This window comes from Homalodisca vitripennis, chromosome 3 (genome assembly GCF_021130785.1).
Source record: "Homalodisca vitripennis isolate AUS2020 chromosome 3, UT_GWSS_2.1, whole genome shotgun sequence".
Classification (NCBI taxonomy): Eukaryota; Metazoa; Arthropoda; class Insecta; order Hemiptera; family Cicadellidae; genus Homalodisca; species Homalodisca vitripennis.
In genome coordinates, this window is record NC_060209.1 from 119,213,214 (window position 1) to 119,231,492 (window position 18,279).

General features: G+C 32.2%; 1 protein-coding gene across 2 annotated transcripts in view; it reads right to left on the reverse strand.

The window, feature by feature from the left end:
• The window catches only part of LOC124357417 (transmembrane protein 184C), a 50,250-nt gene extending 32,005 nt beyond the window's left edge, over positions 1–18,245 (reverse strand). Inside the window, exons 1-4 of one of the 2 annotated variants that reach the window (XM_046809207.1) lie at positions 17,710–18,245; positions 15,276–15,312; positions 12,346–12,548; positions 11,236–11,310 (exon numbers count right to left, since the gene is read on the reverse strand). In XM_046809207.1, coding sequence (XP_046665163.1) covers positions 11,236–11,310; positions 12,346–12,548; positions 15,276–15,312; positions 17,710–17,987 — 593 coding nt within the window. In that variant the 5' untranslated portion in view covers positions 17,988–18,245. Of the gene's footprint in view, positions 1–11,235; positions 11,311–12,345; positions 12,549–15,275; positions 15,313–17,207; positions 17,659–17,709 lie in introns of those variants that run through there. The other variant, XM_046809208.1, reaches the window with a different exon arrangement.
• Positions 18,246–18,279: the final 34 nt, after the last annotated feature.

Here is an 18,279-nt window from a genome sequence, read left to right on the forward strand (position 1 = left end):
TACCAGTATGAAATAGGCCAGTTTAATAATGTAAGCAGAAACTGTCAGAACAGAATGTCTTGAACTGGAACTGGTACAATTTATATATATATATATATATATACGGTGGCGTAACTAACGCCAATGCAACCAATGCGGTGCATTGGGGCGCAGGCCTTCAGGGGGGCGCAGGCCCTAGAAGGGCGCAAAAGTGTTTTTTTTTAATTGAAGCTAAAATTTGTGGGTAACAAAACATTTGACCACCGAGTTGTATTCGTTTTCTAACAGTACAATAGTATGAACTATTAATACACTATTTAAAAATATTCTCATGATGAGTATATTTGAAATGAAATATGATAACTAGTCCACTCAAGTCTAGGTTATCTGCGATGTTACTATGCCGGACTGATACGTTCAGTTTGAATGTTGGGACACTACTGAGCCGCGCGCTGTCCCCACAACTCAGTTTTACTCCGTAACTGCTGCGCATCTCAAGGTCATGCGGCATGTAGTAGGCCGCCGCCCCTCCCCTCTTCGTGTGCCTGGTGCCTGGGCGAGTCCAAGTCTCGGCGGGGGAGGGGTGGCCCGCTGCGCACTCACAGACTAGTCACCCTGTCCTGTCAGTCGGGTCCTTGTTAGTACGATTGTGCGGTTCAGTAGTGTGAGTTTTATTACAAAACAATTTTGTCTGTGTATTTGTTATACAATTTAAATCAGTGGACCCGTTTTTTACCGTATAAATTTGTGCGTTTTTAATGGATTTCGTTATGATTGTTTGTGATTGAAACGAAATGGACGGAAACAAAAGACCTAGTGGTGCCGAGTTCCGAAAAAGGAAAAAACAAGAAGAAGAAAAAAGTGAAGAAACTACCAAAGATTGACACGTTTTTTAAAAAACGGGATTTTTGCTGATACCTCTCAAAGTCAATCAGGTGACGATGGTGTTGGTGAGAATGAATGTGGGCTTGGGGGTAAAAATATCCACGTCAGAAGATATCGTCGAATTGAATGTTCTTGCCGATAACCAAACTTCAGAAGTCCACCAAAATGTGAGTAAGTCTGCTGATTTAAATATTACATATACTGCTCCTTCTACATCATCAACTGGCGGAAGTATTTCAGTACAAGAAAATACTGATGTCTTTGGTATAGATCTGCAATGATGGTGGAGTAGAGAGTACAGACATAGCTCTTTTTCTCAGAAGATATTAACAATGATGAATTGAAATCTCGGATTTTGAACTCCGAACCGTGTAGACCCTCAAGGGCCATTCCCTAAAGACATTTAAAACAAATAGATCCTTTTCGAAAGATTATTATTTTTCTGAAACGAAAACTGGTCAAAAAATTGAGCGCTTTTGGCTTTGTTACTCTCCGTCTTTAAATGGCGTGTATTGTGAACCATGTTGGCTGTTTGCTAACAGACTTGATAAAAACTTTAACAAGCATGGTTCTACTGGGAAAATTAATGATTGGAGAAAATCTGTCAACAAAAATTAAAGACCACGAATTGAGAAAGTGCCATATTAATGCATGTATCGCATATGGAATAAGAAAAAATAATAGAGATATCAAAACTCTTTTTCTATGACAAAGAAGATAAACTGGTTGAAGTAATAAAGAGAATTTTGGATGTTATCATAACAATGTCAACCTGTAATCCTAGCTCTTAGAGGTCATCGATCTGAGAGCATAAAAAATGTTAAGAGTGAGTCAGGAAATTTTCTGAATATTATTGATCTCCTTTCTAGATAGATACGACCCCTATTTTAAAGAATCGCCTGGAAAACGAAGATAGTAGGGTAAAATACTTAAGCCCTTCAATTCAAAACGAGCTTATTCATTTGACATCTCATCAGATTTTGAGTGAAATATTGACTGATGTTCAACAGTCTCCATTTTTTTCTCTCATTTTAGATACTACACAAGACATTTCGAAAATTGATCAGTTATCAGTAATCTTAAGATATGTTTTTATACAAACCAGACCTAAATCAGCTTGAGATAATGGAATCCTTTTTAGGCTTTGTGCAAGTACTAGACCAGTCAGCCGAAGGACTAGAGATCTTGTAGTTAAATTTATAGAAGAAAAGAAAATATCTTTTGATAAGTGCCGAGGTCAAGGATATGATGGAGCTTCTGTCATGAATGGAATTTTACACAGGACTGCAGACCAGAATAAAATCAAAGTCTCCTAACGCTGAGTATGTCCATTGTGCTAGTCACAATTTACATTTAGTTTTAAACGACAGTGTGAAAATCGATTTCAGAGATTTCATCATTCTATGATACAATAAAACAGTATTTATGTATTTTTCGGCCAAAGCCTACCCAAGATGGCAATGTTTAAAAGAGTTGACCGACTCCTGTGTTATCAAGTTAACCTTGAAAAAACTCTGTCCTACTAGGTGGTCGTCAAGGTACGACGCTTTTACTATCAATCAATGTAAATTTTGTCGCTGTGCTGAAGTGTCTATCGAAAATAATTTTGACTTCAAGCAAGAACAATGAAGTCGCAGAAGCAACTGGTCTTATAAAGGAAATGTCTTCTTTTGAGTTTGTTTTGATGTTAGTATTTCAAAGTCGAATTTTTAGAAAGAATCCAGATCACGTCGAAAACCCTACAGAGGTCCGACGTTAATCTAGACGATGCAAAGAATCTCCTCAGAAGTGTTTAAATACTGTGAGCCAAACTGCGAGGAGAATTCGACGATGTCCTAGATCAAGCCAGAAGGTTAGCTGCTAAGTGGAATATTGATTCGTCAATGACCTCCAAACGTAAAAGAAAAGTAAAGACTTTTTTTGACGAACTTTCTAGTGACTATGAGTTTAGTGATCCTGTGCATTGCTTTAAAGTTAGGGTATTTGTGAGAGCTGTTGATATTTTAATTTCACAGTTAAACGAAAGGTTTTAAATCTATGTTATGTATAACTGACACGTTCAGTTTTTTTAAACCCAGATAATTTGTTACGGTTTTCTGACGAATAACTCGTACAGTCAGCCTCTGACTTTTGTAAAAAATATGAATCTGATGTGACTCATGCTTTAGTTAACGAAGTCATTTGCTTTAGAAATATAGTCAAAGACGACATCAGAAGTAATTAAAATAAGCAAAATCAGCCAGCTGGCTGATTATCTATTGATTGAAAATAAGTTTATTTCATCAAGTGTGCCAAACGTATGTACTGCATTTATAATGTTTCTTACATTACCCGTGACTGTGGTAAGTAGTGAAAGGTCTTTTTCCAAACTAAAAATAATTAAGAACTACTTAAGAAATTCTATGTCCAATACTAGACTGTGTGACCTTAGTGTAATTAGTATTGAAGATGAGAGAGCTCGGTCTTTAGATGTAAAAAGGTTAGCTAGACGGTTCCTAGAAAACAAAGAGCCGTAGGGGCTTTGTCAGGGAGTGGGAGTAGGAATTAAAACCCTCAATTAAAATGTCTATGTTTCATGTTTAGCATAAAATTAACATTAAGATAATGTTGGAGCTTCTTACATCATTTATATGTCACTGAATAAATGTAAAATAAATGTAAAAAGTAAAAGAAGTAGTCTTATTTTATCGTCCTAAAAAGTACAATAATTATTTGAAAGTATGTAATGTGATCCTAGTCTTGTAGTTAGCCCTAATTGAAATGTTTGTACATAATCTTTGACAATCAAAACATGTAAATGTAAACAAAAAGATTCATCATTGGTGTTAACATTTACCAGGTGTTTTGCCAAATTTAACATTAGTGTTTACGTTTACCCAATTTACCAGGTGATTGAATGATTGATTTAAATTTTACTAAGTTTGAAACTAATATGACCAAGAAATACAAACAGTAAAAAGTCATAACATCATAAGTTTTAATAATCCATTGATAATAAAACATTAAAAAATTAGAAATACCGTCATTTTTGACAGGATGATAACCTAAATAACCTAGTATATCATATATCTTTCTCTAATTGGATAGAGATTGTACAATGCTGTATGTAGCGAAGCAGTATCCAGGAAGACTTGCATTGGGGGCGCAATCAAACTAGTTACGCCACTGTTTATAAAATATATATATATATATATATATATATATATATATATATATATATATATATAGACAAAACAAAAGGCCTTTAACATTATGATCATAGTCAAAGTCAAAATATCTTTATTATATTATCATCAAGATAAGTATAGTGTCACATTATAAGACATTAAAACAACAAACATGATGGGTGTTATGTTATGATTAATTAACACAATAAAAACAAAAGGAGAGATTCAAGAGGAATAGCTCAAATTGCTCAACACATTGCTGCTCTAAAAACTATCACATGAATTAAACTTAAACATAACTCATCAGGAACAGTACTCTTCCAAGGATGACTAACTTGGAATGCAGTCATAATTAAATTAGCAGAGCAAGTCCTTTATCAAACTTTTTGATAGTTCTTTATGAAAACAAACTTCTTGTTATATAAAAATGTGAGAAAATATAAAAGATGACTCAACAAAAGTGAGTTGATGTCATAAAATCGTATCAGGGCAAGAAGTGGAATGGACCAATAACAGGCTGTTTTCACATTTAATACAAGGGTGAAAAGCTAATGAAGATTCCTCATGGAAAAACCCAAAGAGTACTAATAATACACTTTAAAGTGTAAAATGTAGAGTGGTTTTAGCTTTGGGAATTGTTTCATGATGTAATAAAACTGCAAGCATAGATATCTTAATAGTTTTTATTATCAAATACAAATTCAACACAAAATTTACATCATATAACACATTTTTACTTTTAAAAACTTAAAATGAGTTTTTTTTTATTTAAATTTTTGTACAAAATCCCCAGAGCTATATTTTTACTGTAAAATTCGGTAATCTCTGTGAAAACCAATGCTATAGCAACCCTAGATGGAATACACTTTTGTAGACTGAAGATTATCACTAAGAAACAGTAGTTGATCTCAAATTACTCTTTGAAAATAAAGAGTAATTTGATTTGATTTCATCTTAGCTAGTAACAATGTTACACAATCTTTCACCCATTACATTCAATAGTAGGTGTGTATCTCGTGTTGATAATTTATTCATTTTAAATTAACAAAGCTATATATATACAGGGTGATTCAAAACTAAACGGCAATCTCTCGGGAGCTTATTCTATAGCTAAAAACAAGTAAAAAAGTTCATTTAACCATATGCCTGGAAATTCTTCGTTAGCGAGTTACGCCTAGCGAAAGATTTCGCCCGGATTTCAGAACCCTTGGTGAATTCAGTCCGTATAAAAATGGTACAGGTAGTTACAAAGATACAAATACGATTGTTTTTTTATGTTTTTATATCTGACAAATTTATTAAAATTCGTCCCAGAGCTGTAAATGCAATACTTTCAGAGATATCTTACGTAAAACACAAGAATTGGTGCAAAGAAATAACACATTTTTGTGTTTAACGTAAGATTACTTCCATAAATGTTAAATAGAGGTCATTTTTTTCTTAAATAGATTTGTAGAACATTTAATTCTGAAAAGATTCATGTGAATTACTTAGGAAAAAAATTAATAATAGGTATTGAAATTTAGCTTTATTTAAAAATAAAACAGACGCACAAAAATGCATATTCTTATCTGCATAAAATATTAACTAATGTTTAGGTTGTGAGTAACAGCTGATCATTTATTCTAGACTGAACATTAACATAAAATGTATTTACCTTTATAAAACTGTAATAATCACCTATAATAGTTGCTCAAAGTGTCCTCCGTTGTTAGCAATGCACGTTTTCGCACGACGAATCCACTCTTTTCTAGCGCGTTTCATAACGTTTGGAGCATTCTTGATAGTTTCTGCCGCCTCTGTAATGCGATTACGTAACTCCTCTATGGTGTTAATCCGTTTTGAATAAACAATTGACTTCATCCAACCCCATAAGAAAAAGTCTGCTGGCGTGAGGTCAGGAGAACGTGGTGGCCATTTTACTGGTCCATTTCGACCAATCCATTGTCTACCGTATGTATCATTTAAATAGTTTTCACATCATTAGAAAAATGTGGAGGTGCTCCGTCGTGCATAAACCATACATTTATTCTGTTTTGAACAGGAATATCTTCCAAGAGGGTAGGCAGGTTTGTTCTTAAAAAATTTAAGTACGCTACTCCATTAAGTCGATTAGGGAGGAAAAATGGACCGATCAAATTATCACCCAGAACACCAAGCCATACATTGACTGAAAATGTATGTTTAAAAATGCCTCGTCGCAGTTTCATGTGGGTTGTCGTACGCCCAAGTATGGGTATTACGAAAATTTACAATTCCATTTCTAGTAAAACAGGATTCATCAGTAACGAGAATACGCCGAAGAAAATACTGATGTCGTAAACAATTTCTTCTTAACCAGCGGCAGAATATCTTCCGTTTATTAACACGTTAGATGCCAAGCCTAAATATTCTGTTTTTAGCGTTAGAGTGCCAAAATTATCCGTGGCTAAAACTAGGAACTATTCATGTTTTTTCTGTTAGTTGGTCACTTACCATTGTGATTTGATAATTTTTTTTGTATATATAACGTTTTTTACATCGTCGGTCATTCCATTCCTGGCCGACCACGATCCATTTACAGTTACATAGTACACTATTAAAATTATGCCGTCGGTCGTACATGACCGACACAATATTAGGTATGGGATATTACGTTTTTGTGGTTGGTAGTGCAGAATAGCTCACTGGATTGTACTGGCAGCTGTAGTCAGCTGTGTATTACATCACTCTCGGACGACACCTCACTGTACTTTCGCGCCTTTTCCTCATCAACCTGCTATTGTTTTGAAGCTTTAGCCTAGAAAGTGGAAAGTGCGTTCGTAAAATGGGCGATCCTTTGCGACAATCGGAAATTGACAGAATAATTGACCTTCCCTCATCTCAAGGTGATTTATTTGCGGGATTAAGTGAAGATGAAAGTGTTGAGGACATGGACTATAGTGTGGTTGACGACACGGAATTCAGACCCTGACTTTCAACCAAGTGATGGCTCGGACGAAGCTGCTGAAAATGAGTTTATGGTTGCAAACGAAGACACAGACGCCGATGTTGATAATACCATAACGACAGTTAACAGTACTCCTGACGAAGGTGACAATTGGCATAGTTTTGAAGGTAAACAGCAGATCTTTGAGTTTTAACTCTAGCCTACATTCAAATTTATTACCACTAAATGAATTCAAAACCGATCGACTTCTTTTGAACAGTGTCTTAATGCCGATGTCATTGATCTGATGGTCACAGAAACAAATCGGAAATGCTCACGATGTAATTTCTAAATTACGATTGAGCCGTAAGAGTAGGCTTAAAGATTGGCGAGACACCAATCCAGAAGAAATGAAAAAGTTTATAGGCCTACTTTTGTACATGGGCCTAGTAACACTTCCCCGAATAAGTGATTATTGGTCCACAAATGCTTTATACAGCTTCTCAGGTGCCTCAAAAGTAATGAGCCGAAATAGATTCATTAATTTTACGCTTTTGGCACTTCAATGATAACAACAATCTGCAAAGAGATGGGCGTATCGGCAAAATAAAACCCTTGCTTTCTATTATAAATGGTATGTTTTTTTAACCTAAAAGAAGCCGAACAAGACCTTGTCATCGATGAGACAATGATACCATTCCGTTGGTAGGTTACTTTTCCGCCAGTACATACCTGGCAAAGCTCATAAGTACGGTATTAAAATATTTAAACTTTGTGACAAAACTGGCTATACTTATGGTATAAAAGTTTATATGGGAAAGGTACCGTTGCTGCAACAGACAACTCAGTAGCTACCTCTGTAGTAATGGAGCTCATGGCAAACCATTTGAACAGTGGCCACAACCTATATGTTGACAATTATTATACCTCTGTTCAACTAGCAAACTCTTTGTTATCGAGACAAACTCATCTTTGTGGAACCTTAAGACGAAACCGAAAGGGCATTCCAAAAGACTTGACAAAAGAAAAAATCCAGAAAGGAGAAATGATTTGTTTAGAAAATGATGAAGGGGTCCTTATAACTAAGTGGCAGGATAAACGAGAAGTTTTAATGTTGTCAACTGTGCACAAAACCGGAATATGTAGAAATTCCATCCAAAAACCCAGACAAGCCGTCTGTACTAAAAGCCACTTGTTGTCACAGCCTACAATAAGGCTAAAGTAGGCATAGATCTTTCTGATCAGATGTCTTCATACAGCACCGCTGTGAGAAAGACTATGAGATGGTTCCACAAAGTAGGTGAAGAACTCGTTCTTGGTACTTCTGTGGTTAACAGCTGGTTGGCATACAATACATTTTTGAAAAACAAAAAAAACCTCCCAATGCTAAAAAGAAGCACTTAATTTCGATTACAAAAATTCAAAGAACAGCTTAGCTTGCTCCTTAATGTGTTTGCAGGAAACGCCACGCATTCCTGAAGTATCAAGGACTGGGCATCACTATCTAACATCATCTGCTATGGTTGGAGAAGGTGCAAAAAAACACAGAGTTAGGAAAGTTTGCAAAATGTGTTATCAAAAACTGTGTCCGACACAGAGAGGCCGCAGTGTAGCAAGAAATATGACAAAAGTCACTACATTTTGTAGCGTGTGTCCTGACAAACCATTTTTATGTGAAAACATGTTTCAAGGACATTCACAAATGAAAAATTTACTATGTAATACAGAAATGACATTAAAATTAGATCATTCATTTGTGGTAAGTTAACAAAAACCTTATGTCACAAAGTGTTAATTATATTTGTAATTTAGGTATAAGGAAGCCAACTTTACAAGAAGCTATAAGAAAGCTTGTAGTAATGTTCTGAATTATGTATGAATATTTTATTCCTGACAGTATAATTCTAAATAATACTGTACATTATGATATTCATGTAAGTAACCTTCTCGGTTACAGATTAATAATTAATTAACACTTTTTGTGTGGTAATAATAAAACGTATATTTTATTACAGCATAATACGTATATTATTTTACAAACAACATCTTTAAATCTTAAAAAACAAGAAAAGCACCATACAAATTGCTGATTTCCTTTAAATTTTATAATGCAACACAGGGTAATAGTATTTGCTATAATCACTACTACTATTTTACAATAAAATAACAAAAATTATGTTACAATTACACCAAAATTACAAAAACATCTGTCGGTCATCTTTGGCCGACGAGATGCTAAAGAAATACTCTATCTTTCGAGCCATATAACAGCACTTTATTGTAGCGTATCTGAACTGAAACAGTGTTCTGTAAATAGCCAATGTCATTCTAGGTCACGTAGTTTTGATAATTTCCGCTAGAGTGTAGTGCATTATACAGGACGGGCATAATGGTTGTCTGTTGCGTAGCAACGCTGTCGGTCAGGTATGGCCGACAGTTTATCTGTACAAACATCATAGGCGTCGGTCAAACTCTGACCGACTTGGCATTTAAAAGTGTTAAGATCTTGCAGTAATAAGTCTTGAAACACGTGTTATATGGAATGGGTATAACTGTGCTTCATGAAGTGTCCGCCATACGCTTGACTGGCAAATATTTAACTGACGTGATAATCGTCTGGTGCTTGTGGTTGGTGATAATTCTACAGCATTTATTATTGCTTGTTCATTATTATAGTTCCTTGCGCTACGTTGACGACCAGTATCTATTCGCTTCGGTTTAAAGCTACCAGTTTCTCTAAGTCGTCTCTCCACAGCTTCAAATGTTTTGCGATCAGGTGTTCTTCGATGTGGAAAAGTATCACGATATTCCTGAACTGCAGCTAAACCATTCTTGTTAACTTTGCCGTAAATCAGTATCATGTCCGTATACTCTTCAAACGAATACATACCATTTACATTATCTGCCATTATTTACTAAGATAATTACATACACTTTTATAAAAATATTTAAAAAAATATTTTAAAAATAAATATTTAATAAAATATTTTATACACTTGTATAAAATATTTCCAAATAATCACAGGATCTCACAAAATACAATCTTCACACGCCACAATACAAAAACCTCCATAAAGGTTATTCAAATATTACTTCATGAACTTAATTGTTGATCAGCTGATATTGCCAACCTTTGCAAAGAAAATATGACGATAAAAAGTGTTGAATAAATGATCAGCTGTTACTCACAACCTAAACATTAGTTAATATTTTATGCAGATAAGAATATGCATTTTTGTGCGTCTGTTTTATTTTTAAATAAAGCTAAATTTCAATACCTATTATTAATTTTTTTCCTAAGTAATTCACATGAATCTTTTCAGAATTAAATGTTCTACAAATCTGTTTAAGAAAAAAATGACCTTTATTTAACATTTATGGAAGTAATCTTACGTTAAACACAAAAATGTGTTATTTCTTTGCACCAATTCTTGTGTTTTACGTAAGATATCTCTGAAAGTATTGCATTTACAGCTCTGGGACGAATTTTAATAAATTTGTCAGATATAAAAACATAAAAAACAATCGTATTTGTATCTTTGTAACTACCTGTACCGTACCATTTTTATACGGACTGACTTCACCAAGGGTTCTGAAATCCGGGCGAAATCTTTCGCTAGGCGTAACTCGCTAACGAAGAGTTTCCGGGCATATGGTTATATGAACTTTTTTACTTGTTTTTAGCTATAGAATAAGCTCCCGAGAGATTGCCGTTTAGTTTTGAATCACCCTGTATAGTAGGTATGTTATCTAAAAATAGTTATTTTGTAACCTAAAAATAAAATTTTCCAATTTTATGCTTCAACAGTTTTTTTTTAATATCACAGTGGCAAATGTGCAGGTAGTCATTACTTCTAAACGTTGATGCTTGAAGGTTGTGTGGTCCTTCTTTTATAAATGTATGGTAATAACTCTTATTTTAAAAATAACAGAATAATATTTTTCTTAAGAATGAACCATGTCATCTATCAGTGGTTGGTTATCGTGACCAGACATAATGCCCTCTACTTTATAGTCCAGTTTATAATAATTAGTATTAGTTTTATTGTGCATACAACATACTTCTTTTGATGCTGATCTGACAAATTATCTGGTAGATCTATTCATTTTAACCCAGATTGTAGTCTCTGTGTTAGGTTAGTTATCCAATTTAGAAAGATATATTTTTACATCACTGAATGATGACAAATGTCAGAACATATCATAACCTTCACAAAACTTTCATTGTCAAACACAAAATTTAAATAAAGAACTCTTATTAAACAACTGTGCAACCCAAGGACTATGCATACTCACAAGGCTATGGCTGTAGTGAGAGGTCGGACAACTGTGTATTGTAAGATGCCGTGCTTGCAGTTGTGAACCAACTCTCTAAAACAAGAAGTAAGTAACATTTCAATCTCTAATTTATGAATTAACAATGTAACTATCACATTACTTAATTTTAAAGATATGTGGTTTGTTAAAAACAGTTCAAGATGATTTTCCAGAATGAGTAAATTAAACAAATACATGGTTTGTTTTATTTTACGTAAGTGACAATTTAATCATACATCTTAAAATAATGAGACTACACACCAAGTGATGATTCTCTATGCGTTGAGGTATTAAGGCTACTTGTGTTACTATTTCATATGTTAATCTCATATTATAGTACTTGGTTCATTTGCAAATATATTTATTCCATGCTATCTCGTTGCCATAAGACCGATTAATGTACAAATATTTTGTTAACGCTAAGCCAAATTCCACAGAGTGACATATATCATCATTGAACTCACTGTTACCTATATAAAAATGAAGCTTTATGCAAACTTTCAGTCTGTTAGTTAGTTTTCAAGATATATTTTTGACAGACAGACAGAAATAAAAATTTTACAGCTGTTGAGGCTTTGGTAATGATCTGCCAACAAATAAATGGTAGTATGTTAAATAAATAAGTAACTTCAGCACTTATAATAAGTATGCCACCTAAAAAACATTGAACATGATAGAAATTATAGTTAAAATATACCAATATTCTCTTTAGGCTCCAAACAATCCCGTGATTAGGTGTCAGTATCAGTCAGGAGTTGCAAACGCACAATACTCCAAACACGGGGGATGAGGAGCCTGACGGTGGAAACCACTTTGAGAAATCTTTAATAAGACGGTGACTGCTGAGCACGGGCTAGCGTAACTAAGTCTACTCTAATGACAGTGAGGATATTATAGACAGTAAGATAAAGAGGCTTTGCACCTGGATATATGAACTGTTTTTACAAATTTAGTTGAAACATATTGTTGGATGATAATTTCAATTTAACTATGGCAAATTCCAAAATCTTGTATTCTTTAAAACTAACCTTGACAATGACAAAATGATCAAATATATGTAATATTACTGAAAAATGAAGTATAGTATACCTGCCCATTTTCCAGGGTGTTAGCCAGCAAAAAGGAAACATGTGATTTACTTGTGGCTTAGATGTAAGCTGAACTTCAAAATCCCCTTCAGCATTTAAGTAGTTGAGCAGATACATCATAAAATTGTAAATAACATATGCTTCATAGCATTCACGAAATGAATCCATGTAAATGGTCTGGTCTGGATAAATAATACCCATCCACTGAAACAAAACAAATATCATAGTTTCAGCTTTCGGATCACTATTAAAATACTACATTGGTCCTATATCTGCAGTTCCATACAATTGTAACATCTTGCAGTGCTGTCTTAAGATTTAAAACTTTTACTCATTAGAGTGTGTCTGTCATCAGTAAAAACAAAGGCTCTGAACACATGGACACATACAAGTAGGGACTCAAGACACCTCAAAATTTTGGAGACAAACATTAATTACACCCAGTAGTTTGTTTTAAGCTACAACACATTTTGACATCTTAAAGCTCAAAAATTTCCTGGGGAAAGAGTCCCGAGCCCCTATTTTGTGAGGGTATTATATACTTTCTAAATCATCAGTGTGTATATAGAATATAATTTTGTATATACACCACTGAGTCTTAACATACTATGATATGTAGACAAATTTAAAATAAATAGTAAGGAAAACAAAGACTATTTTAGTAAATAATAAAAATACCAGGACGTTCACACATGACCAAACATATAATTATTGGCTTATGGCCTTTCAACACAGGTGAGATTTCAGACATGACTCAGTCCAACATAGGCAAGATTTGAGTCATTACTCAAATTTCACCTGTGTTTAGACGCCCGTATGATAATTATTCTGTGTTTGGTTAAGCATAAATATTCCATGTGTATTTATTCCAAATTTGTCTATGATCACGTGATAAGTGTATTGGTTGTTACTTATGATGTGAACTAATGAGTTGTTTTATACCCATATGTTTTAGCACCTAAAGGTGTTATACAGTAATGAAACTGCAGTAGTGAAGTAACTACACAAAGGACCACTGTCACTGACCAGGTAAATTACTATAATACCTCAAACTTTTACAGTAAAAACTTTGGTTTTAGGTTACAGCATTTTAACAATTAATGGACGGTATAAAATAAATTCCAAAAGTTTATTAAGGAATTGGGTTCGTAAAAAGTGAGTAAATCAAATGTAGGACCTAAATAGTAGCATTTTAGACAATTTCTAATTTCTCACTAAAACCTTCAACCTGTTTAAGAAGACTTACAATACATAATTGAACAATATATAATTTTAATAATTTATAGGGAATGATATATTACTAAATAATTCCCTAATTAAGAAATTAAAGATATGTAATTAGTCGAAATAATAGTATTGTATTTACAGAGAGAAAATGATAACTAACTTTATAATAATGACCAAAACAAAACAGGTGGTCTATATCTTTTACAATACTAAAATAAAATATATTTTTAAATCAGCTGACCAGCTGACACTACAAATTAATTCATATTGATAAAGCTAGAATGAATCACAAATTATATTAAAGATTCTTACCATAGATTTGAGGAAACATTGATAACACACACCACTGATGGTTTATTATTAGTTATTTATAGCATATTTTTAATACGTCTTACACCTCCACCTCGGAATCAGAATTTAAATTGAACACCCATTTTCATTGGAGTTAAATTGCACTTTTACTTTTAAAATTATTTATTTATTTTTCTAATCCCTAATAATGATATTATAACGATTATTTTGTTTAAATTGTTTTTCTTTTGGTTTAGCCTAATAGCTATATTACATTGTCAATGATTGTGAAAATCCATAAATAAAGACTTTTATTTTTTAATGCTTGTCAAATCAACCTTGATCTCTATATTATTTATAATACTTAGGCCCAGTCTAGCTTGTGTCAGGAGTACTATTACCGGACAATATCATATATCATGTATGAATTTGATTGACATCAATGCATTTGTGTATTAAAAATTACCAATAAATGTCATGCCTTACATAACAAACTCATAGTCAGCAATCTTCATCATTAACAAATCAGTTAACAACCATAGAGATTTTGCCATTTACTCAAATAGACCGCAATTTCTACCCTTAAGATGGTACAATCGACTGTTGGTTGAGAAAATATCTTTTTATTTAAATTTATAGCCCTTTAGAAGGAAATAAAATCAAAATTCCTTTAAAGATAGAAAAAGTACAGAAATCTTTGTGATCACTCCGTGAGGAATTACGGGGATTTAAAATTAGAAATTTAGGCAATTTTGTAATCAGGCAGAAATAAAGTTGGCTGAAGGTAAAAATGTGTAATCTTTACAGTATGTACATGAATATAACTTCAGACAGTGATATGGTTTTTATTCATTTATGATTCAAGGAAATTATATTATAAATTAAATAAAAGTTAAGATTACATGATTTTAGTTTTTTTTTTCTTGAGGAATATATTACTTGAAATCTACATATTTTGCATATTTTCAATCTGTCTTCAGGTACAGTTTAATTATATGGGGCAACTGAAGTAGGATAAAGGACATTCTAATTATACAAAAAAAAGCAATCAGAATCATAACAAAATTCATGTTTTTGTAATACTGTAATAACTTTAACAGTTGAAAACTTCAATGTACCTTCAGTTAATCAAAGGGGTGGAAGAGGCAAAATCTGGTGCGACAGTAGTTACTGTATTCATGGAGCCATGGGTCAAAAAAGTTTTGGAACCCATTTTCTAATGGTTTAACTTTTTATCAAGATCTTACCTTTGTCATAGAGTAATTTAGTATAAATAGAGCTTGATATTTATTACTTTCAATTTAATGAGCAACCATGGTTACTTATGACACAGCAATGTCCCCCGCCACACCAGATAATTGGGAGTCAACTGTACTGTTAGAGTATATTAAGGAAAAAAATTATTAAACTCACAGCATTCAGTGTGTATATTGGTACCATCCATAATATCCTGAAAAAATAAAGAACTATTAACAAATAAGATTAGTACATATAGTGTAGCATATAGATGGCTTTACTTGAAGTATAACTGACATCAATTTAACTTATATTTTCAATAACTGTGATACATGAATTTTATACAGAAAACACAAAATTCATTAAAAAGCCAGTACGAGAACACATATTGCACACACTTTTTTAATTTTTAAAGCAACATGTGGCTGATAACTTACACCTATTATCATATAATTTTAATACTACTGTACATATTTCAGTATAACTTATATATTGCTTAAACCCGTCATGTAATAAAACAACATACAGTGCTTGCTGAGATTAACATTTTTGCCCATATAATGGGATTAATTTCATTTTAATATCATTAAAAATAATTGCAGTCATTGATAAGTAAATTATTATCTATGACAGTAGTTTAAATTGGAAAATTGTGTATGCCCTAACACTTACATAAAACATGAATAAATCCTTGACACTTCATCATCAACCTTGCTTGAATCTAAATAAAGGCACTTTATTACTTAAGATTTATAAAGAGTATTGCCACTAATTAATTATATTTCAAAATAGACAATGCCTAAATAAAATAATTGTGAATACTATAGTAGAATATTACAGTACTCTAGATTACTTAGTAGACCTATATTCAATAATTACTCATAACTTAAGGCTTCAATAGGTCTTCTTCACTGGTCGGGCCAATACACCCTCAGTGCTAAAAGGGTTACGGGTGAGGAGTGGATTTTAAATTTACTACATTTGTAGCCTATATGAGTCTCACTGGTGTTGTCAGGATTTGAGTTTGGTGGGAGACTTGACTCATAGACTCATGCAGATAGAGGAGGATAAATTGATCTTTTTTTGTTGTCTTTTTACTGATGTACAACTGATTTGTTGTTTTTACAACTTTAAAGTTGCACATAGTGTTGCTTTTATTCAGGTTTATTACTAATTATTATTATTATTATTTAAGTTTTGTTTTTAATGTGTTATCTTCAATTACTTGATATAAATTTAAACTTTGTTACAACCACTGTGTTTTTCTTTTCATTAATTTACAATGGCAAAACCATTATTTACAAAGTTTAACAAATTTAGAATAAATACAGATATTAACATTAACAATAACAAGATAAGTAACAATAAGTATAACAAAAATAATACAGATGTAATAATAATGATAACCATAAATAAGAATGCATTAACAATGAAGACAATAACAATAAATACAAAGATAGCAAATAAGCAGTGTATATGTTGGTTGATTTAAGAATAGTCCATTATGAAATTAAATTAGGACTAATTTGTAATTGAAGTTGTTTTGAAAACAAAAAAAGACCATATATAGTTGTTTATGGAATGTTGTATTTCATTACGATACTGTAGCATACCAATAATTTATGCCAATATCTGTCAAAAATTCAATATAGCACATCTTCAAATATTTAGATTTCCAAGTGAATTATAAAAAGCAATAAAATTCCTTAAGCTTGGTTAGTTATGCCAGCTTGCTTAATTTATAACATCATTTGCCATGCATGGTTTTAGATAGAGCATAATGTCTATAAAATGGGGGTAAAATAATCTTTAACATGAAAATCATTCACCACAAATAGTTTTAAAATAATTATTACTTTTTTACTTTTTAATATAAATAAAGTAAGATAAAAGTTAGTATGAAATTTGTTTCCAAATATTACATAATATACTGTATACAAGATGTACATCTGAATTGTAGTAATGTTTAATCAATATTGACAAATTAAAACAATAATTTCAAATGAATAATAATTAATGTTCATATTTAATTAATTAAATATAAAAACAATTAAATTGGTAGCAGGTGTAAATCAAAACCTGTTCACTACCCTGATAAATCATACTTACACCATTTTCATTTCTTGTGGTGGAGAAGTCTGTTAGACAAAAAAGTCTACAAACTGACAATCCTTCAAACAAAACTGTGACTGTACTCCTCCGTAGACTAATGGTTATAGTCTCGGCTCTCTAACTGGGAGATTACGGGTTCAAATCCCAGGGAGAGCCAATCATGTGTAGATATGATAAAATATAATGAAGATTAATAAAACAGTGTACTTCAAAGCCGGCATAGCTAACACTGAGACTTTAAATAGAGAAAAAAATTTTATTTAATAACTGATTTTCCAGTGCAGGGTTTTAGAAACTGTGCGATTACATGCAGTGCCTAGTAGATACCAGAAAAAGCAATTTACTGAGTTTAAATTTAAAATATATGAATGAAAAACTGAAATTCATTTAATACACACAATATTACGAGGCTGACAAAATTGATTTTCTAAATTTTATAGGCTATGATATTTATATAATATACTATAGTTTCTAAGATTCACTTCTATTGCCAAGTTACCTAATTATGTGAAGTTGAAGTGGTGGACGAGAGTAATGAATCATGTGTTGAATTATTTCCACAAGAGATATTGGTATGGTTAAAACTGCAAAAAATCCTCCAATAAATACTGCAGGATCACTGTCCTTCTTAGAATGAAAAGACTGAATAATAAGTTTAGGTAATAGGAGTAGAATAAAAAAACCATATATCAACATTACAACAGTTTTGATCCATTTCCTCCACTTAGATAGTATATCTGAGAGTCTATTTCTTAAATTAGAGCTTATAATAGGCATTTTGACAGATTAATTTACTGGAAATTCACACATATAATAAAATTAGATACCATAACTTAAATTAAATTTTATGTTTTTAATTTAAGTAATATACTGAATAAACTTGATTTGATATATAGTAATTATAAATCCAAACAATTTAAGATAAAGCATATTGAAATGTTTATTTGAACCACTTTTGCCAAACACTAAGAAGCGTACTATTTACATAACAGAAACTTGGAAATTTACTGATAAAAAAATTCACATGACATTACATAACCTATAACACTGGATTGTTTACTTTTTTCAT